The sequence below is a fragment of the Sitophilus oryzae genome, unplaced genomic scaffold (assembly GCF_002938485.1).
Source record: "Sitophilus oryzae breed Bouriz unplaced genomic scaffold, Soryzae_2.0 scaffold_906_pilon_pilon, whole genome shotgun sequence".
NCBI classification, from domain to species: Eukaryota; Metazoa; Arthropoda; class Insecta; order Coleoptera; family Curculionidae; genus Sitophilus; species Sitophilus oryzae.
Genome location: NW_022147535.1, coordinates 293,215 through 317,227, shown reverse-complemented (window position 1 = coordinate 317,227; position 24,013 = coordinate 293,215). Strand labels below are relative to the sequence as shown.

The following is a 24,013-nucleotide window of genomic DNA, read 5'->3' as shown; positions in this document are numbered from 1 at the left end:
CTCTCAAGATTATAAATTCAAAAAATAAATTGCAACCTTCTTTGATATATACACGGTGAGTCAAAACTAAATGTTGTATTTTTCTTCTCTATTTTAAATCGAACAACCTGTATTTTGTATTGTAATCCAAAAGAGTTAAATCTGAATTTTTCCACTTCTTTTAGAAATAGTTTTAAGTACTCTTCATGATATTTGATAAATTTTAGATGGATAAATGCTGTCGTGGTAGCTTGGCATTCTGTAACATTTCGTTGTACAAATAATTTGGATAGTTTTAACTTTTGTGAATGCTACCCGTATTTTAGTGTTTTGTTACTTGTCTTTGTTCGGTTGACAAATATGTTTGACTTACTTTGATTGTTTTTTGTTGAACATATTTTTAGCTTCCGGGCCTGAAGACGGGATTGTGATTCCCGAAACAAGTTGCCTAATTTTTTTTTAAATATTAAAAATTCTAAATATTTTTTTTATATACGACTGTGACTTTGACTCTCCTGTCCCTCAGTTTTTAACTAATAAAAAGAGTTTTGTTCCTATACAATATAATAAATTCCTAAAATATACTAAAGTTCCTATTCCAATATATTAAAAAGAGTATACTTCCTATACCTAATTTAATAAGAAAACTGTCTTTTTTTTAAAATATAAAACAAGGTTTGGCAGTCGCTGTTTCAATAGTAGGCGTTTATCATTAAAAGTGTTACACATATCTACTATGTAAAGTGTGGGCTTTCCTGTAACATAATAACTATAAGGTAGCCTTCATCGGAAAATGAGATTTTAGTTAAATGCCCTATCTTCATGCATTGCGAAATTTATTTTCTTGATAAAGTCATTTAGATCTACAATGCCGAGTGGTTTTTGAACAAAAAACAAGATATAACATAAAATAGACTCGCCCAAGAAATCAGAAAAAAATCAAATCCATTTCCAATGTCACATGGAAACGTCAGACAAAACTGTCATAATAATAATAGTTGCATTTAAATACTTTAAATAGTTTTTTTCTTTTTGTATTTTTTTAATTTTTTGTATTTTTTTTTGGAGAAGAAAAAGAGATAAATTTTCCGAAACTTTAAGCATTTCTTTGCCCGTGAGGCAAATTTGTTTATTGGTAGACCACTGCTGACAATTAGTCTCCGTTGAATTAACGCAGTAGTGTTTAAAAAATAACTATTTTATTTTGTACCTTTTCTTGCAGTAGCGAAATACCATTAAGTATAGGACTTTTTTGGAGAGATGAATCCACCACATAGGTGTAGACATTTTTTAAAACTGTCATAAAATGGCCTGTCATGACATCGATTGTCTAATATCCTCTATCCTTAGTCTTTTTATTCAAAGAAAATATACCTATAAAAGTGTATAAAATTCCCATACGTGCTTATATCTTCAGTCTTTTAGATTGCAGTCTATGTATAATGTCAAAATATTAATAAAACTGCATTTTTACGCTTTATCCTATACATAAATCTTTGGTACAAAATTTTTTAATAAATAAATATGTAAAATCTTCATTTTTGTTTATTAAGCTTCCATTACTCGCTCTTTTTTTTCAGCGTAAGCAGTCCCGTTTAGTTTTTTAATACCCCAAGTAATTTTTGATGAGAAACATGAGAAAAAATAATTTGGTTGTCATATGAGTAATTATGTTGACAATTTCCGTTGACACGTTAGTCGGGAATTTACTTCAAAGACAACAGACTCACTACCAACTAGTTTGCGCAAATAAAGAAATAGAGTCTAAACCCCCCTCAGCCTTACCCCTCCTTACCTTGTGTGGTTTCTTGAAATCAAGTTAGCCAGATTGAGAAACACGCTTAAATGATTGGGCGCTATCCTCGCCTGGTAAGACTCGCCCGGTTTTGCCTTGGGCAACAAGGATTTCGCCTTGAGGTACGCTTCCTCCGCTTTCTCGTACAACTTGAGGTGGTTGTATGTGCGGCCAACGTTAATGTACGCTCCCACATCGTCCGGCTGCACCTGGACAGCGGTCTGGAAGTATTGCAGGGCTTCTAGATATTTACCTGAAAGCGCAAATAAAAGATAAAATTATACAGAATATGCCAAAACGTTCGTAATTGATTTTTTTCGTAATTTTGTAATTGATTTTTTCATAATAAAGTTATTGAAAAAATTTGACAGCTGTCATGTGGGTAAATTTTTTACCAAAAATTAAGAGTTAAAAATCCTGTTTACATAATATGTAAACAGTATATATTAGGTGTCTGAAAATTCTTTAGACCAGCCACACGTAACAACATACTTTCGCAAGCTTAAGCCGGGCTCAGACGACTCGTGCGCTTGGTAAACAAAAGTATTACTATTTCCGACGTGATAGAAAATAAAAAAAAGGTCATTTTAACGCCTAGGCATAGAAGTAAAGCACTTTTACGCATAAGCCCAAAAGTACGAAAATATATTACTCTAACAAGATTACTCTAACAACATTAAACTGACAAGTGTTAAATTCAACGAACCGTAACCATACTTTCTCGATATATAATTACATCAAGGTACTACTTTTAAATCTTTTTGTATAATTTGGAACGTTTGAAACTATTGAAAAAAATATTTGTAGCGCTTAAAATACAAATAGCATGTTCTATTCGAAGTAAAAATGACTTTTTGTGACTGGCGTGACTCAAACATACAGCCTCGCCACAAAAAGTATAATTTTTACTCGTAATAAAACTATTATTAGTATACAGGGTACGGCGAGAGTGCCTCGAGCATCAGTAGCTCCTTTAATAAACTACTTTGAAATGTTGTATAATTGCAAACCTAAAGTATGTAACGTAGATTATGTAATGTATAGTTTTCATTTCAGGGCATTTCTCGTAATTTTAATATTTTTTTTAAAAGAATGAAAAAAATAATTTTTATTTATTTATTAATACTGCTGAAACTATCAAAACATATTTAATTATATCTTAGGATGATGTAAAGTGATCAGAAAGGAAGCGAACTATTCAATAATATAGAGTGCATTCTATTTAAAAAAAATATAATCCCGATCCACTCACACATTTTTGAACCGCCATGTAGAAGTTAAAATATTTTCCTGAAATACATCCTTTTGAAGACAAAAAGTCAGTAGCGCATATATTTTTTAAGAAAAATATTCCAGTGATAACTCCAGTGATATGCACGTCCCTGGTCGACTTTTTTAGCATTAAGTTATTTCGCAATTATAGTAGCTTTTACCCCCCTTTTACAAATTTCATTCGAATCGCTAAAAGTACTTGGAAACCCCTAAAAATAATCGAAAAAATAAATAAATATTATTTTTACAAAAGGAATTTCCCCACAGGAGATGGCACATGTTTTTTAAACACCCTGTAATGAATAGTATACGGGTTCGTGGTAGCTTGTTTAGAGTTTTTGATTTTATAAATAAATATAATAACAAATTAAATAAATGGAGTGGACAAATGATATCACTTTTGAGCTCGGTTTTGTGTTTCTTGATTTATATGAAAATTAGTCCGTTATTTGGATGGCTAATATGAGGCCATACAAATCGTAAAGCAGTTAATGACTATAAATGCAGTCCGCACACATAACTATAAAGCCCGCAGCAGCAATAATTTCAGTACGTCCGCTTTTCATGTGGCTGCCACTATACTGTATACTTGACAAAGATTTTAAATCGGCATTTCATTCATCATTGTGCTGGGGTACTCGTTGAAATTAACATGTCGTGTAAGCGCCAAGCTTGCCATGTATATAATGTTGGTATACTTGTTAAAATAGTTTTTTTTCCATATTAAGGTAGTCTTTGTTCTTAAAAAAAACAGAAATTACTATAATACAAATAAAAACGTACTTCAATTTGGTTCCCGTAGTCCAGTAAATAAGGACACGAAAAGACCCAAGTGTCGGCGGAATTGGTCGACCTTGATTTTTTAGGCGGATTGTGTACCTCTAGGGTGTAGGGCTCCTGGGAAATCGCTTAAAAACGGCTCTAATGGGTCAAAAATCAGGTTTTCCGCAAACATTGGCCGGAATAGGACATGTGGATATGATTCTCATCCACGCCAAATGGATAGATCGATTATTAGATCGATAGGTACAAAAACGTCTTGACACTTTTTTTCGCAAAGTCCCAGGAAATCTGTTAAAAACGGCCCTAAAGTGTCAAAAAACGTATTTTCGCCAATATTGGCCGATATGGCATGCAGATGACATTTATGATCGCCAAATGGAAGAAATAGAAAAAATACCATTAGAAAGACAAACGTTTGAGCTTTGCATTCTTGTAAAATAGAAACCAATTCGACTATTCGTAATTATACAATTTTCTTTTGTTACGACACTTTCCGGAAATACCAAAAAGCGGAAAAAACCACTCGCGATTAGTTGTTTTTTTATTAAAATGTGATTAAACAAATACTTGAAACTTTCTAAGTTGCTTAAAGAGACTCTAAGAACAACTGTTAAAATAATCTTGACAAATAAGCTATTATTAGTAAAAATATGAATAAGTTTGTCGAAATCTCAAAATTTTTTTATCAAAGAATGTTTGCCCGGTTTTTTTATTATCATAAAATATGATATAATTCAAACAAGTTTCAAAATGTGATAGCTGTTGATTCTACCATTTAAATGAACTTTGAATCATCAAAAAATATTAAATTTTAAAAAGGGGTCCATTGAACTCAAAGAGACCTGGTTTGTAATAAAATAAAAGCCAAAGCTATAAGACTCTAAAAAAATTAAAAATTAAATCTTAAATAATCTTAAATGTTGAGACCGAGCCTTAGAGTCTTATTGCTTGGGCATTTTATCCGAGTTATTAAACAATTTGTCCTATCAATCAATGATACGCTTATGACATCTATCCACGGAGCGTTAAGACTTGGAGAGAAAATTCAGAGATTTTCGAGGCGGAATATCTCGGAAACTACTAATTCTACGTAAAAAATGATTGGGATCTTTTAATAATAGGTAATGAATGAAGATCAATTCTCTTAAAACTAAAGTCATGATATTTGGAAAGAACCAAAATGTACCAATTTCTATTAAAATAGGGGGCAATACCTTAGGACAGGTCTACAAGTTCAAATATTTGGGGTCCTGGATAGTTAACACCTTGAACAACGACATGGAAATAAAAACCAGAATAGAACAAGCGAGAAATGCATTTTTAAAAATGAAGAACGTCTTCCAGAACCCCAGATTGGACCTAGAGTTGAGAACTAGGCTCGTTAAGAGTTATGTTTGGTCAATCCTATTATACGGAGCAGAAACATGGACACTGAAAGTTCAAGAGATGAATCGCCTCGAATCGTTCGAAACATGGATATATCGAAGAATGCTTAAAATTCCATGGACAGTCCATATCAGAAATACCGAAGTCTACAACAGAATAGGCAGAGAGAGAGAATTGCTCAATATAATAAAAATAAGAAAAACATCATACTTAGGGTATATATTGAGAAATGAAAAATGCCACGTCTTACAATTGATAGTTATGGGTAAGATTGAAGGAAAGTTAGGTCTCGGCAGGAAGAAACTATCTTGGTTGAGAGACATCAGAAACTGGACTCACCTAACTTTTGAAGAACTTATAAGGAAAGCCGAGAATCGTGAAGATTTTGCCAATGGGATCGCCAACCTCCACGAAAGAGACGGCACGTAAAGAAGAAGAACTACAAGAAGTCAACATATTAACATATATATAATTATGTATGCTGAAATGAACTAAAATATATTCAATTTATAGATAATATCGAGCAACTTTGCTTTTCTATAATTAAACGTGACAACATCGACTTTTTTTGCCCGAATTCCTTCCGCTGTTTTAGATTCGTTTGTCAGATAATAGGCCGTGGTTTCAACCTTCATTTACTGGACTTCCACCCCAATTCTTCGAAATATAATTGACATAATCCTAATATTTTATGCCTAAGAGATATTTCAGATTACTATTTTTCAAATTTTCAACTTGTATAAATTGATATTATATTTTGACGTTTTTCAACTAATAAAATACAATGTAAATCTTTTTGTTTCTAACCTATCACACATTCTTTCTAATCTATCACACAAACTGGCAACGTTCCCACTAAATTCGTGCCAGTACTTTTATTTTCCTTCCATTATTGAAGAATTTGTATTCCTTGTGACGCTCTAAGATGCAGGTAGATAAACATCGTAAGGATTTAGCTTCGCACTTATTTGTTTTAGGACATTTCCTTGATTCTATCCCGTAAAGGTAGGAACGTAAAATTGACTAACAAAACATTTTTACAGCGTTGTTTTCCTACCAAAATATTTTGGCTTTATTACTCGTTCAAATTGAGTTAGAATATTTTATCACCTGTTGCTAAAAAATGCCGTATTGTTATTAGAGATCGCGTGACTCACGGAGTATCGCGAAAGTTTTATTTCCTGTCGAGTAGAGTTAGAAAACTATCTGAACTTGTTTATTTTTCATAAACTACAGAAGAGATTTTAATTTTAAGACATTATGAGTCGTTAATGGTTTTATCAAGGGTTTTATTACTATACATATGTTTTATTTAGATATTTACTCAAGTGCATATCTAGTGTTTGCAAATATATGAAGAACTTTATAGTAAGAAGATCATATATGTAATGATTACTGTTGTAATTATAGGCTTGGTGTCATTCTCCGTCTGTGCTGCCACCATCGGAGGATAATGTAAACAATCGGTATATACAAATACACGGGTTTAAATAGGGAGTATACGAAGAAAACTTTATTTGATTATTCTAAAGTGTTAGGAAGTATAATTTGAAAAAACCCAATAACCATCTAATTACGCCCACCTTTACGCGTTAACATTTTTTCGGCAATTTTATTAACATTTGAAATTGTCTGAGCACAACGCGACGCCCAGTTCGAGTTTTTTTTCACTTAATTTTCACTACCCGAAATAGCGTTACATTACACAAATCTCGTACTTAAGTGTTTTATATATTAATAACTGCACTAGCAAAAAATTAAAATAATTAAATATTATGAAAAAGCCACGATTTCAATATTATTTAAATGGGATCAACATGAACTGTAACAGGAACGGCGTAAAATATATAGTGAAAATTTCTGATTTCTGCCGTATACAGCGCTGCGGTCGTAATTTTTTGAAATCGACTGAAATTCACCAAGCCTATAAATATGGTGATACATTTCAAGTACCTATATGTGAGGGTTTCATGTTAAGCTTTTAAAAATTAATAATATTTTACATTACCATACACCTACTGGATTCGATGATCTTTTACAAAAATATGTTAAGCAACTCAAGATTTATCTTCTGATGTTCAACATAATTTTAATAAAAGCCGTTTGTATAGATATTAATAATTTTACATTAATTAAACACGTCTCAAATAACAGGTAATTAGATTTTAAATAACGGAACCCACTCAAATATTAATTTTAGAAAGTATTTGAAATCCTCTAAACAATATGAACTGATCTCAGACACACGTTAAAATGAATATTCGAGAAATAATGACGACGTAACGTTCAACGATCTCTAAACACACAATATTTAATAAATATTCGTAAAAATTATTACATGATCGAAATTATCAACTCACCTTGACCCTCCAACGCGTGTCCCACATTGTTAAAGAGCTTAGCGTTCCTCTGATTGACACTAAGCCCAGACATAAAAATCGTGTATTCGCTTTCCCAGTCCCAGTTGCGCACATATGTCTTGGCCCCGTGAGAAAATATCAGCAATCCGGCGCAGCACCAAGCCAGTTTCTTCCCGGCCTTTTTGCGCAGCACTTGCCAACCGTATCCCACCAGCAAGCAGAAACCCATGGAGGGCATGTAGAGAACCCTTTCGGCCACGACGAAGCCCACGGGGAAAAACAAATTGGAGGCAGGGACGAACGGCAGGACCATCAGCGACGTTCCCTGCAAAAGGAAAATTAAAAATGTTCGGTTAATTGAGAGAAAGAGGGTGAGCGTGTGCAGAGTAATGGGGAAAATAGGCAGAAGAACGACAAAACCGCAAATTAAGGGAGCAATCTGTGTAATTACAGCTAGCGGGACGTCGGCAATTTTGTTTCTAGATTAGGGAGTTTTGAGCATACACGATATAAACTTACTTTTGTATCTAAATTAGAGCCAGTGTAATGGCATGCATGATTACATCTATTATATAGTAATCAAGATTAAATTAACTGAATAGACGTGAACACAGAGAGGATATATTTGAAGGTATAAATTTAGAAAAAGAAACATTATGAGCTTTCTCTAGTATATGAATTTATCGATATTAGCTCCAACATAAATACGACCCTAGAGTTTTGTGAAAGCCTATATTCCTTAGTTTGGTCTCATTTCTATAATTTCTACGAAAATTTCTGAAGCGTGGTTCTCCTTAGGCGTAGTACATTTTTACAGTTCGTCCATCACAGTTCTAAAAAGCAATTATGTTTGTCTTTTTCCAACCATAAAAACTCAAATCAGATTTTTGAAGTAGCTATCGCCCTGTTTTACTGTGACATATTCAGGTTTATTGTAGTTCTCTTTCTTCTTATGATTTTTCGGTTTTGATAATTTCTTCTTCTGTGTCCATACAAAATTTTTCAAATGATAATTTTGTATGGACACAGTAATCAAGAAGATTGAACAGCTTGTAAATGCAGCTTATTTAAATATTATCTATTTATAATTACTTTATTCCCTAAATTCAAAAATATATAAGTCTCTGTTGTTCAGATTCAGAAGCCCACAACATGTAAAAAATTGTGTGTGCAATATGTGCGCATATTTGAAGTGAAACTTCTTTTTACTTTCGTCTGTCCGTCTGTACCTTTGTCCATCTGAGAACTCCATTACACGTGCCGAGTTTGGTTCCAATTGACTCATAATCCTGATAATTTCGTCCATTTAAAGGCAACGGTTCAAAACGCCGAGGGCGTCATACTGTAGCTCGTCCAAATTATACCGAAATCGACCCATAGTTTTCTTCAATAACAAATCCTTAGGGACGTATTTATAGTAGAGCCTCAAAACGCGACCTCAGTCACGAGATGTAATTTGCCTTTCATATCGCCAGTAAGATTAAAATCGCGATTTCAAGACGCTGTTTGGCCGGTTTTGTGACTGTCATTTTGGAGAGTTTCTTAACTTATCTTTTTTGACAATTAAATCATGTTAAATCGAAAATCGAAATCCGTTACAAAAATCATAATATATACAATAAGATATAATATAAACAATTTTAAATATGTTAGAAGAGTTTGAGGATATTTTGGAACACGTGGAAGAAGAAAATCGTCTTCCAAAAAGATATATCCAGGGTGCAGGAAATCCAACAGAAATGTTTAGCGAGGAGGACTTTAAACGAAAATATAGGTTTAACAAGGCATTACAGAAACTATTTTACATTTTGTAATTGAAGACTTACCAATCGTGATTTATCCATTTTCCCCGTTATTCAATTACTAATTTCTTTACGTAACTGCATATAAGAAACATTTAATTAAAGTAAAAACAGACAAAATCCCGCCAAAAAATTTGAGGTTAATGTTCAAATCTCTTCATTTTAACGATTTTTTCTTGTGCCTTTTATCACAAATTTCCTAGATCAACAATTGACTGAAATCTCGGTAAAATAATATCGGTAAAACGAACTCAGTCGCAAAAATCAAAGACGATCTCGCTCGAAATCCCGGTTCGACACTCGACTATAAACAGGGGCCTTAGTGTGGTCTAAGTTTCCCATCCTGATGAAGATGTAAACGAAACGTCGTATCCAACTTTGCAGGGTGGAATCATGTGCACCGTCGCGTCGCTCACATAGCCTACCCACTAAATTTGGTCGAGATCGACCGACATCAACTTTTGCCATTTCTTACGTCAAAAACACTGTCACAGTGACACGTGTAGTAGTAAAGTCGGCCTTGGTCCAATCTATCGACATACCAAATATCATTTAATTTGGACGATTTTTTGGTTTTATTTATTGATGATGGGGTTTCCTAGTACACGAACTGTTGTTAAAACATCATGAAAACATGGGATTCTTGGAGCCCCACCTACATTCCAAAGTTCACTCCTAGAGGGGTTATCTGAGTTAGAACTCAGATAGGGCGCATGTTATGACGCTCAAAAGACCCATCTCAACTTCCTCAGTGGCTTACTATTTTTTTCTCACCAGCTTTTGTGTCAAGGCCATGTCGTGTTATGGCCTTGAATCTTTACTCGCATCGCGCGTAAAGCAGTTTCACTTCAAAAATCGCTTAAGAAAATAACTGTATTGTAATCGCAAAACATTTTCCGATGCACGTTATCAATCATATCGACATTGACAATAATCCGACTAAATAAAATTTTGGCAAAAATGTTTAAATTTGTTGTATAATTTAAGATACCGGCGAACAGCTCTTCATTTTACTTTATAGAGCAAAATAAAGCTGCAAAAATTAGTTTAAACCGAATTTTATTAACGCAATGTTGGTCACATTGCGCCGTGTTCAGCAATGTTGTTCTTTATTAATTGACAATTTTATTATCCTAGTGTCGGTCATTATTTTGAATAATATCCTTGTTTATATATTCCTACAAGGATAATATCGTGTTAGTAATTCTCGTTTTTTGCCGATTTTCATTTTTTTTAAATTGTACTTTTAAGCACAAACAGTTCTTTTAAGAACTAAGTTTTCGAGTTTTTGTATTGCATTTCTCGAAATTGTGTGTTGAAAATATGCCGAAGCATTTAAACAGTCGAAGCAAAGAGATTGTAGCTTCCCTGTTTGTTTTAACTATTTTGAACGAGTTCGTGACAATAAAGGTCCTTTATTACCCTTGACTGCAGTCAGAAAAGTAAGTTTGATTGATAAGCACATTATACCACTTTCAAAGTTAGTTTTTATTAAATTCTGTGATTATTTATTTGTGCATTAGTAGCACCCTCTTACTTGATATTACCACTTATGGCGTTGTAAGATGTACATCAATAAATAAATAATCCATAATAACGCTTATAGTAATCTTCAAAATTGACTAGTTTTGCCAATATGTAATAAGTAAAATAAGATATAAAACAAATACATCAATTAATCACTAAAATATTAGTTATTAAATTAAAAATAAAACATAAAACTCTTTAAAAAATGATATAATAAATACGTTGTTTGTCAATTTTAAATTAAGATTCATCTCATAAATTCATCACAATCTGGCAGCGCCGCACAGTGGTTCAGATTGCCAAAAAGTGGCGCATAGGATATTTTTAATTTTATTACAAATTCTGGACTTAGTAGGTTTAATGGCGGATTTATTAACATGAGAAAGATAGTCCAAGGAATAAACAAAATATATTTCAGACTATGTTTATTTAGTATAAAAATATTAATAAATGGGGATTTTCTATGAATTTTATTCAAAAATTATGATTTGAAAAATGCTTCGAACCTAGTCAAAAAAAGAATACCCATTAAGTTAACTGGTCTAAATTAAAGAAAAAAACATAAATTGCAATATGCCTTAAATGGAGTCTTCAAACTCATTTTGTTCATGACATGATTCACCACCACTTTCTTCTAGTTCCTCTTCACTATCTGATTGACAATAATATTCGGACTGCTTATGCCGTCTCATTTTTATATTCCTTCCTTAAATTAACAACTGTAGCATATGCCAGAACTTCAGAGGTGTAAGAATCTCTAATTCCTAGAAATAAATTGATTTTTAATCTTTGCCATTAATTAAAATCAATAATGTAATATTTGCAGCATTATATAAAAAAAACATGTTTTTTTCTGTAAGATATTATAAATTAATTCCTTGGCAATATATACTTTTGATCTCTTTATTTTTTTGGGAGTTTTTGGGACAATTCTAAAAAAAACTAAAAATCTTGAAGGGCCAGGGTCATCTAAAGATTGATTTTCTTCCATTTGAAGTAAATTTTTATTCAGCCAGAGACAATTGTTGCTCCAAGTATAATTACATTTCCTCCACTTTTCTGACCATTTATAAGCAAAATTTTCAATTTGCTTTTTTTTTGATAATATGTTAAGAATATTATTATCACACAAAAATGAAATAATTTCATCAATAATATCCGCTTCTGACCTATTATTAAAACCCATTTTCAAAAACCTCTCACATATTGATCTGCGGCTTATTATTCCTAAAAATAAAAGGAATAGCGTACGGGAGGAACATGTGAGTCTCTATAGTTACACTTTTACCACTCCAGAGTTACTTAAAAAATATTAGTATAATAATTTAAGAAATTATCCATGGAACAAAAATAAGTCTACATGTCAATTTAAAATTCTAATTTATATATCATCTACCTCGGGGTCTCTTATGGTAAGATACTTGTGGTAAATTAAACTGGATATAATACCTTTTAAAAATTATAAAATGCAGAAGCGGAGATCTGCGGAGTTCTAAAGATACGCAATTTCAAAGTTTAATTTTTTTCAAAAAAAACGCTCCTACTATGTTTATGGTAACTACTCTCTTCATAAAAAAATATTTAAGTTAATAAAATTCTCTTAAAAAGTACTTACCTTGGTCTTCAAAATCCATTATAATTTAATTTATTTCCAAGTCTCTGAATTAAGAACCAAAATATATTAGCAACACTAAACCATTATCAGCAAATAACTGATATATTTAAACTACAAAATCTAACGAAAACAACATTCGTGTACACTTTTTTATTACGATTAAAAAGTGGATCGTGATAAATTTGAATAAAGGGACCCATCATCTATTGAAAATAATATCATTGTTGAAATTTTCGAAATTTTTTTCTTGACCCCTATGCGTCGATTTTTTTGAATCTGAACCAATGTGCGCCGTCGCCATCGTTTGTCACTCAAAGTTGATCACGTGCATCGTAAATTGTTTTGCCATTACTCATAAGTATTCTATACTTTTCTTTATTCTTTTCATATTACTAGAGTAAATGATTCATCCGTATTGCGTTGTTGAAACTTTAAAGTTATATACCAATTAAAATCGGGTCGAAGCCTCTTTCCGGTTCTTAACCAAATTGCCCTAGAAAACAAATTTATAAACGAGCTTTTGATAAATCGCGAATGTCGTAACAGTTTGGGCGGATGCCAAAAGGTCGTTAAAGAATTTATGCGTCATTTATTTGTAAGGTCTATAACTCAATTGTTCCGATAATATTGGAGCTGTTGTTGATTTGATGGTATGTGAACAGACTGACCGTTATATGCGATGAACGCTGTAAAATATTATAGTCATATTTTTACATAATTCTACTTATCTAACTGAAATTACCAAACCAATACCAAATGCTTAAGTAAGGGCTAATTACAATATTTAATAAAAATACAATTGACATATAACACAAAACTTGCATAAGACAACATAATCTAAATTACATTTAGACTATGTTAAGTTTTGTGGATCATAGGTTTTGTAATAAAAATTTTAAGAAATTAATATACAGGGTGGTACGGATTGTAATCGTGAAACTTCGGCAATATATTCTGCAGAAAAAAAGTAAAATTTCGCATACGGAGATAGGACTTCTAGAAGTTTTATTTTTTAAGTATTTTTCAATAATAAGTTGAACAGTAATAAGTAATATAAGGACTAATATGAATATTTGGATAAAAATTGGTGTACGGGTGATTTTCTTTACATGATAAACTCGATTTCGGTGTTAGTTGAGATTAATTTTAAAAACGCGCTACCTACATATTTTTTTACTTTTCGTCCGTACCAGATAAAATAATATACATTTCCTCCGCCATTTTTTAGGTAAAAAAAGATCTCTTGACAAAAAGTCCTACAAGAAACCGTTTTCAAGATATGTAGTAACGAAACGAAATAATCAAAACATGTCAAATTGGCAAAAAATAAAAATGGGCACTAGAGAGTTATTAGACTGAAATAATAAATTTTGAGATGTTTTTCTGTCAAAGGTTCAAGAGGAATTGTTTAATCATAAATTTTTCTAGAAAAATTTATTATTAATTTAAATTAATAAAACGTTTCCAAATTCATAATTTCAGTCAAATAACAATGAAGTCAACTTTTTTTTGCTTATGTTGACATGTGTTGATCATTTGGATTCTAAATATTTTGTAAATTAATGTCAATAGCGGTTTTTACCAAGAGAGCTATTTAAGTAAAAAACGGCGGAAATTTACCGTTTTTCTTTCTAACTAGCGTAATATAGATACAGACAAAAAGTTATTACTCTTCAAAACAGTTAAAAAACATGTAGGTGCCGCTACAAGTAGGAGTCGTATTGATATCGAAATAAAATTTCTCATGTCAAAAACCACCCAGACACCAATTTTCATCCAAATATCGACGTTAGTTCAGAAATTAGTTGGAAAACCGAAATAAAGATGAAACTTCTTCACACTAGGCATGTATCTCGGAAACAAATCGTTTTAAGACATAAATTTATAGAAACATTTTTACTTCTTTTTATCTGCAAAATAAAATACTAAACCACCACACTACACCAAAACACTTTTACTTTTACACTGGACGCGCGTTTCGCTAACCATGTTAGCATCATCAGCAGATGATTATAAACTCAACTCAGTTTATAATCATCTGCTGATAATGCTAACATGGTTAGCGAAACGCGCGTCCAGTGTAAAAGTAAAAGTGTTTTGGTGTATATGGTGTTTTAGTGTTTTATTTTGCTGTGTAACATCAAAGGTTCCAACCCTCAACTGTAATCTTCTTTTTATCTGCTGAATAGGCTGCCAAATTTACCCTAATATAATTCTAATAACCATGTATATTTTCTTTAATTTACCAACTATTTATTTACTTTTAGTATAATTTTTTGAACGTTAGTACTGGAAAAATAAAATAATTTGCTTAAATTTTGCAAATGAAAATGTAAATATCAAGATCATATGCCCACGTTACATTACTAATTCACACCATAACTAAATAACATAAAAACTAGTTAAAGAGTTCTACTTACTATAATCAATACGACACTTTGCTGCTTATTTTTCGTTTTGAACGCTACCCATACCAAGGCTGCAATAAAGAAATACGTGCTAAGCGTTGCCATATTTCGCATGTCGGTAAAGGACTCCACCAGCGGAACTGTTCCCATCGTCCAATCGCAGCACAGATCGCAGGGAAAGAGCATCAGCCAGAAGTTCACGCCGATCAAATAATGATAAGTGAGCTGGCGCGTTGGGGTTGGTGCCACCGATGCCGGATTATCAAAACGCGTAAACACTGGCAACTGGGAGCCCATAATTTGCAACCGGCCTAAGAGCAGTATAAACGTAGTGACAGCCAGGGCGGCCAAGCGTTTGGTAGGTCCGTTCGATTTGGGAAAATGATAACTGGATTTTGTGCTTAACGCTGCCTTGACGAATTCCTTTACGTGATTAGGCCTAATCTAAAAACAAACAATATTTAGAAAAAGGGAAAAAATTAACTTAAAGCTTCCTAGGTCAGGAAAAATACTTATCCGTCTTAGAGGAAATTTACCAAAGCGGTCCTCATAATGGGGCAGTTGCCGAATTTGACAGATGTGTATTTTCCTTGACCTGGCAAGCCATAGAATTAAGGGGGTAATTCTTGCACCTATTCTAAGAGGAAAACTTCATATGAAAGTATGTCCTAACCATTTTAATTTCCGATACAGGGTGGTAAAACTTTCTAAAAAATCCTTTTTTTCATAATAACTCTGATTTTATTATAGATACCTTTATGAAACTTGATGCACGTCTTCTGTACATCAAAATACCTTCTATACAATACATTTTGATGTAGAAAGAATTTATTTAAACGAGTGCCGTCCATACGGGTTTTATATTGAATATTTTTGGTGAAAAAAATGATTTCTCTTAAAATAGAAATTATTTTCAAAATGTCCATTCATTTCTAAACATTTTTTATCTCTTGATTTTTTTAGTCCGAGGTATAGTTTTTGCTTAAAAAAATTAAAGTCAGTTCACTTCAGAGTCAAATCGCAGAAAACTGATTTGGTGACTGCTGTGTGGAAATTATTGCTGCATCGGCTGGAAGGAAACTAAGAAATAAAACAATTTTTTGTAGATCAAAATAAGCATTTCGATGCATGGAAGGCGTGTATCAAATATATCATCAGAACTATTTTGAAGAAAATAGAAAATTTTACCACCCTGTGTCTGAAAAGTTAAGATGTTTAAGACATATATTTTTTTCTAAGAAATAAGTCCAAGAATCACCAAGAATCACCTCCTTAAATATTAACATGTCATTAAGGAACACCCTGTATATTGAGTGAAATTTGTTATATTAAGTACCCCAAGATGGTTATTTCTTAAACAAGAAAAGATTAAAACTAAACAAAGGAAATTCATATTGATAAAACGTGTCACAACTTTATTTAAAATATTTTTTGTCTACAAAATGTATTAATTTCATCTTAAATAAAATCGCCAGTTCAATATTTTTTACTTAGTTATTTCTTGTGTGTGTTGTTTTCAAATCGTATCAAAAACTGAAATTATTTATGAAAGAAGAAGAAGAATGTAGATAAGCAGGATTATTTTTATCAGCAACATAGGCCATTCAGCAGTTTATATTAATATGCACTACATTTAATTAATTTGGTATGTTTAGTACCTATGGAAGAAACTTAATCAAATTTAAATCAAATCTAGAATGCCACTTTATCTAAAGAATTAAACTGCAACTAGACCAATGTGTACTACCATGCATGCAAAACCTGGACACTTCAAACGAACATTATAAGGAAACTGCAGGTCGCACATCGCTCAATGGGACGAAATATGCTGTAAATATCCAAGAAGGACCATAAAAGAATAGTGTGGATACGACAAAAGACCCAGGTAATAGATGTCATCCACAGAATCAAATCCCTCAAGTGGCAATGAGTAGGACACCTGGCAAGAAGGACGGACTACAGAGGGACCACAAAAATTACAGCATGATACCCACGAGGAACTAAGAGACCTAAAAAAAACCAAACCTGAGATGGGACCATGATATTAGGAAATTAGCAGGGATAACTTGGGCCTGCATAGCTAACAAGGGATGACAATGGGTCCATGTACAAAGTGAGTATATAAATATGTGAGTGAAGAAAGCTACACCGTAATTGGAATGGAATAAGGATGTACTTAATGCTACAAGGTGTGACAGTTTTCGCAAATTGGAGAAGTGAGACCTTTCACCAGTACACCTCATCACTGAGTGCGCCGAGACGACAACCATTCGTGCTATGAATTTTGGTACGACTGATATTGGAGATGGAGAACTACCCTCTATAAAACCGTCCCAGATACTGGCTTTTGTCAAAGCCCTGGGACTGTATGATGAGTTATAATTCAAGAAAGGGGGACACAATGGATCTGGAAGGTCGAAGTGATTAACCCCCCTCCCACTCAGTCTAAATTCTAATTCTAAGTGAGACCTTTTATTAAAATTTTATGAGTGGATTTATATTGAACTGGTATAAGCACGTTAATAATGTCTGTTCTGCTTCGATTAAATGCAGAAATGAGATCGCCACTGAAAATATGTCCTTTTAAAGTCCTTCTTAATCCCTCTTAATGTAAAATTGCTACAAAGCTTTAAAAAATAAATCGCAAATATAAATTCTTTGTTTAAGTGATCAAACATTTACTATTACTGTTTTCTTCAACTTGAACACCAAGCTTTTAAATTAAAAAAATAGTGTATATTTTCTTAAGTTTAATAAATATGATTAACGTATTTACTGACATCATTAAGTTTATTCCATTTTCAAACACAAGTTTTTTTAATGAAATTATCTTCAAAAACTCGTTTAGAAGACAGAGAATCATAAAAAAACTACTTAACTTAAAATGACAAAAAATCTTTCTTTATGGGGCGATAAAATCAGAAACAAAATTGGATAATAAAATCGAACCTAAATCAACATACTTTAAAAGAAAAATTCCCTGCTTTTTATAAGAAAGACTTAAGAGAAGATATTTTATATAGCAAATAAAATTGAATATCCAAAAGCGTACAATTTTTTTTGTGCCAAAATATTAACATAATTTTTTATTTAATTTATTCTACATTTCAAATTCATGGATTTATCGTAAAATCCGATTACGCTATTATTTTGTTGTATAAGCATTGACTGAAGAAATAAGATGGGCAACCTTATGGGCGATTTCGTGGCTCAAAACCTGTCCGATGTGTAGCTAGCGTAACCATTCACCTTGTCCGATATTTAGTTTACTTCTGCGCGCTGATAGTTGTTTACAGCGCAGCGGTTAAAAAAACTGTAAACTATACTGTAGTTTTCCTTTTCGTCGACAGACTGAGTGGTTGCCGGAGGTAATGTTGCCAGAACTACTGATAAATCCGTAGATTTGCGGATTTTGGGTACAGTACGTTAATAATAGGGATTTTGTAGCATTAAAAAATTTAATATAATATTATGTATAATATGATTAAACAAAGAACGGCGTCAGAGTTGGCTTGGAAATGAAGATCGTTGTTTTATCTTATATGTAAAATATCATGGTAAATGTCAATAATGGTGATTTCTAAGACAACCGAACGACTTGTTTCGACTATACGACGTATTCACTACCTCCCTATAAAAGAATTTTTATTTTTGTTGTTTATTCTATGTTTAACACAAATAAATTTTCGATACATAAACGGGGATTTTTCACCCAAAGATATTTTCTTCAAACGTATTACAGATATTACACATTTTAATATGCCAACACTGTCGCTTTCAGTTCCACAGAGTCTTCGATAAGCCTTCGCAAGCCGAATTAGAGAAAATAAGTGTTTTATGCGTTGACTGTAGAAGGATTGGTGTCTCCACCATCTATGTATGTATGTATCTCTCCACCGTACATCAATCGAGACAGTAAGGGGCATAGGGACAGTAACCAAATCAAATGTGCTTTTGTCACGAATTCGCCCATCAGGCTGCGTATATTCCAAATTCTTTAATTCAACGGTAAAAGTAGTAAAAGAATAGTAAATATTAACTCCATTAAATATAATTCAAAATATTTTAAATATTTTTGAAATACATACATCTATCCAAAAAAATCCAATATGGATATTTCGCCACTACACTGCAAGAAAATCTACAAAATAAAATAGTTATTTTTTGTAAACACTTCTGCGTTAAACCTAAACGGAAACTGTTTGTCAGAAGTAATGTTTACAGTTATGTTTGCAGTGCAGTGCGATAAAAATTAAAAATATATTTTTTTATACCAACAATTGTGTCACACTTCAAAAAAAACATCGAAAACTGTTTATGATATAAACAAAAATACCTGTTAGAAAAAATCTATATTTTAGTGATGCCAATTAACAGAGTATTAAAACGAAAATATTTACACAAAATCCAACAAAATTGTGTGTATACAGTTTAAAAGCTACTACCAATATGTTGTTTTGTGCATTTATAACTATTTTAATTTATAGTTTACATAACAGATAGTTAAACATTATCCGACAGAAAGAATAAAAAATTGAAGAATTTAATTAAGACATCATCAATAAGCTTGTTTGTATAAGTAAATTATTAAGTCATATAAAATTATTATCAAATGGTTATATCAAATTAAATATAAAAAACAAAAACATACCTTTTGAACTACGAATATTTCGTAAGCTGCACATACTCCAGCAACTGTTATTCCTTGTTCTTTACAAAGCATAGCCGTTGCCGTAGCAATCATAGACAAACATAAATACTTCCAGCCTGTAAAATAAAAAAATGGTATCACTTTTTTAAATATTAAATACTACTGTTAATAATAATAAACAATTATCAATACTAGTATGTCTTTTATACACTTAAGGGATAAAAATTAAATGTATTGTATATTTTGCAGATTATATTTTAAGTATGAATTAAGTAACTTCAATTACTACTCAAAATTTAAGTATACCTTAAATACGTATTAGTTTCACTTTACTAGAATATTTTTATAATTTTAATTTTTATACATATAAAATATAATGTCATAATAAACAATTTTTAATATATTTATGTAAATTTGATATGACAATACGTTTAAAAATGCAAACTACTTATTTAAAGTAATCAATTTCATATAATTTAAAAATAAAGGGTGTATATAAATAAAAAACGCACTACTAAAAGATGTAAATAAAATTAGAACAAAGTAATTGGAAGTATTTTAACTCTTCTTTCTTTTAACGGAATAAAAAACTTAGGTTTACATAATTTATGAAGTCTTGATACACATATTCTCTAGCATATAATATTTTTTAAATAATTTTCCAGCAAATATTTTTTTTAAATGTACCCTTATTCATTCTACGGTAAATATATTTTTTATTCACACGTTACAAAAGTATTAGTTTATGTCAAGTGATTGAAAATATAAAAAAGTCATTTAAAGTAAAGCACTTTCACGCCTAAGCATAAAAGTACAAAAATATATTATTAAACTGACATAAAGTGTCAAATTCAACGAGCGTAACCATAGTTTCTCGGTATATAATTACAGGCAAGGTATTACTTTTATTTTTCATTTTTATTATATGGAACGTTTAAAATTGTTTAAAAATTATTTGTGACGTTTGAAAAAAATAGCATGTTCTATTCGGAGTAAAAATAACTTTTTGTGTCTCGCCTGTTATGCCGGACGTACAGCCTCGCCGGCGCCGCAAGAAATATCATTTTAACTCCTAATATAACAATATATTATTATAATGTGGTACTTTCACTTACCTGTATATTTCTTATATTTTGTTGCCTTTGAATAAAAGATAAAAGCAGCGAGAAAGAAAACCGATGAGAGAGTTTCTGCTCTGCCGACTACTCCTGTTACCTAAAAAAAATATTTTAGGTGCCCTGTCAACTATATTTTAATGAGATAAAATTACATGTTTTTATTAATTTTAAATTTAAACAAATACATATACAGCAATTGAGCATATATAGAGTATTGTAGCTAAACGATTAGATTTTTACAAATCGTAAGTTTTGGGTATGTTGAAGAACTGTTACAGCTACAATTTAAAAATATTTTTACAAGATACAGAGTGTCCCAAAAAAGTAAAAAATATTATAGTTGTATTTTATTAAACGGAATACCCTGTATAGTATTTCATTTTCAGATTCTACGATTGAAATGAAAGTAAATTTGATTAAGGTTTATCACACTTAAACCTTACCGTTTTTGAAATATTTTCAATTTTATGTATTTTATATATATTTTTTTTTCAATGAAAGTAAATTTGATTAAGGTTTATCACACTTAAACCTTACCGTTTTTGAAATATTTTCAATTTTATGAAATTGCAGTAAAAGTTTTAATGTTTCATTTTTCCAAGGGTATCGAAGTTTTTAAGGCTAAATATTTACTGAAGTTTATATATATTGATCAGATATTGTGTTGCAATAATAAAAATATTACTAATAATAAATAAATAATAAAAATATTACTACCTCATACAGCGTGTCTAAAAATTTATTTTAAATAATTTCTAGCTTTTTTTCGCTTATTCCAAAAAAAATGTTTAAATATTTTTAGTTAAATTGGACCAATTAATATGTATTCAAACCCAGTATTCAAACTGCATTAATTGACTGTTTATGTTGATTAGTAATATTGAAAAACTGAATTTTGTATGTGTATTAGACAGTGTGGTAAGAAGATGTAACAATTTATAAATTTTATTTAATTTTTTGAGGAATGCTTATTTATAACAACAGGCACGTTCATTTTGATAACTTATTATTGTATTGATTTCTGAGCCAAATCCACATTTATTTAGAATAATTTATTAATTAAAACAAGTAAGGATGTAATTAACTAATTTCTGGGCGGAAATAATAGTGGTATATTTATAATTAATAATAATTGGTATACTCTTACAAAGATTTAAATAATTTTCTTTTTGTAAACAAATGGGCTGGCAATATTATTATTTTTACCACCTGTACATTTTATACATATGTTGCTTTAAAAAAATCTAAAATGTCAATATTCCATGGGTATAGTGATAAATGAAGTCTAAATTATAAGAAAATGCATTTTCTACGAAAATTTGAAGAGATAGGTAAGAAATGGTATAACACAATTTGATAGACAATTAAATTGTGCATCTGATTCACGTAAAATATGAAATCATCTTAGATCATCAATCTTAGAATCTAAAAATAGAATAATATACAGGGTGTCTCATTTAAAAAATACAACTATAATATTTTTTACTTATTTGGGGCATCTTGTAAAATTATTTTTAAATTGTAGCTCTAAGAGTCCGTCAACAAACCGAAAACTTACAATTTGTAAAAATCTAATCGTTTAGCTACAATACTCCGTGTCGTATGTTGTGAACAACCCTGTATACATTTGAAAAATGCATTTGGATTTTGAATTCTGTTTGAAATATATTTAAGTTTGTCATAAATTTTCTGCACATGGATAAATGTATTTGAGAACCTTCGATAAAAATATAAAATATTAGTTTCAATAACTATTCTGCAGTAAATTTATTTTCTAGGTGCTATATGCAACTATATTTTTCATGTTATGACCTATATATCTTTTATTATTGATTTACTGCATACGGTGGCAGAAAAATACACAAAAATAATTTACCAAAAACGTGCATAAAATATTATGTCCTTTTGTAAGAATTCCATTCTGCATGAGTAAGTGCGAAATCGATTCAATCTAATTTATAGATAAACCTATTTACCCGACTAAAGTACTAATTTTATTTCAATTTCAGTTTGTCTTTCTAAACTAAAACAATAAAGAACTAACTAAAATGTATTTGTGGTTTTTCTATTTCCGGTTGTAAAGACAATAGAGGTAACCTTTCTATAAACCTCAAATTAGATCTAACTTGACAACAACAATACGAATAGAGTATAAAGTAAGAAAAAGGTCTCCAGGTAAGAGAACAAAACCCTTATTTTCTGTCGCTTCTACTATATTTTTAAAGACGAGTTCCAGGGCAGTAATTCTTTTAGTAATCAATTGTCGGTTTAGGTTCTATTGATATATACCGTGTGTTGCATCGCCGACCTGGACATAGGAATTCCATGTAAATTTTAAAAATCATGAATAAGTTTTCTCCATTTTATTTTACAGAAAAAATTATTAGGATTTTCTAAAGAGTCTATTACGCTGTACTTACGGGTTGCTCTGAGGGGTCGGGTAAAGCGGGTGTTTGGCCGAAGAAAATATATATTATATTTCAGAAATCTGCCTAAGGCTTAGCCTGATCCTGTCGTGTTAGACCACACCCAAAATTCCAAATACACGTGCTTTGATTAAGGTTTGATTAAGATTTGCAGAGCTTCGACAAAAACCCAAATATTTAAAAAACGGTAAGGTTTAAGTGTGACAAACCCCAATCAGCGAGCAATTTGTTACAAAACTATATAAATTATATATCACTGTAATCACAAAACTTCAATCTATTTCCATATTGTAACGGAATTTTAAATTATGTTTTTACTTTAAATTTAGTCCAAACATAAGGATTATTTTGTTGATGTTTGACTATCAAAATCTTAAAAATTAAAGAAGTTGTCGAAAAATGTGCTACAATACGAATATAGTATAATCCTTTATCTTTAATTTCCTTCTTCATTTGTGTAAAACTACCTAATCAGTTTTACATAAAACGTTAAATGCCAAACGCTTTTTCGGACTAATGAAATGGACTCTTAAAATGAAGTAAATTATTCATTTTGCATAGTTTATACGAATTCGTTCTTGAGTTATGAGAGATACAAAAATACTAAATTTGGCAAAAATTTAAAATAATACGGTCCTGATCAAACAAATATAACAATCACAAGTCATGTCACAATATGACAAATCCATTGTAACTTTCCTCTACTGAGATCTGTCTAACATATTCTCAGTTATATTCTCTATGAAAAGTTACAAAAAGTCAACTGTAAATATAGATTCGTAGATAAGTAAACACATTGCTCCAAAAAAGAAACTTTATTTATTAAACACTAAAAAATTCACAAAATTAAGTATTTTTTAACATGAAAAAATGGCGATTTTTCCCTACGTT

At 31.1% G+C, this 24,013-nt stretch overlaps 1 protein-coding gene across 2 annotated transcripts in view; it reads right to left on the bottom strand.

Moving 5' to 3' along the window:
- Window positions 1-24,013, bottom strand: part of LOC115890626 (protein O-mannosyl-transferase TMTC3-like) — a 177,333-nt gene that overhangs the window by 12,802 nt on the left and 140,518 nt on the right. The window contains exons 4-8 of one of the 2 annotated variants that reach the window (XM_030910906.1): window positions 20,694-20,793; window positions 19,579-19,694; window positions 14,940-15,371; window positions 7,576-7,900; window positions 1,775-2,027 (exon numbers count right to left, since the gene is read on the bottom strand). In XM_030910906.1, the coding sequence (XP_030766766.1) occupies window positions 1,775-2,027; window positions 7,576-7,900; window positions 14,940-15,371; window positions 19,579-19,694; window positions 20,694-20,793 (1,226 nt within the window). The remainder of the gene's footprint in view (window positions 1-1,774; window positions 2,028-7,575; window positions 7,901-14,939; window positions 15,372-19,578; window positions 19,695-20,693; window positions 20,794-24,013) is intronic. The other variant, XM_030910907.1, reaches the window with a different exon arrangement.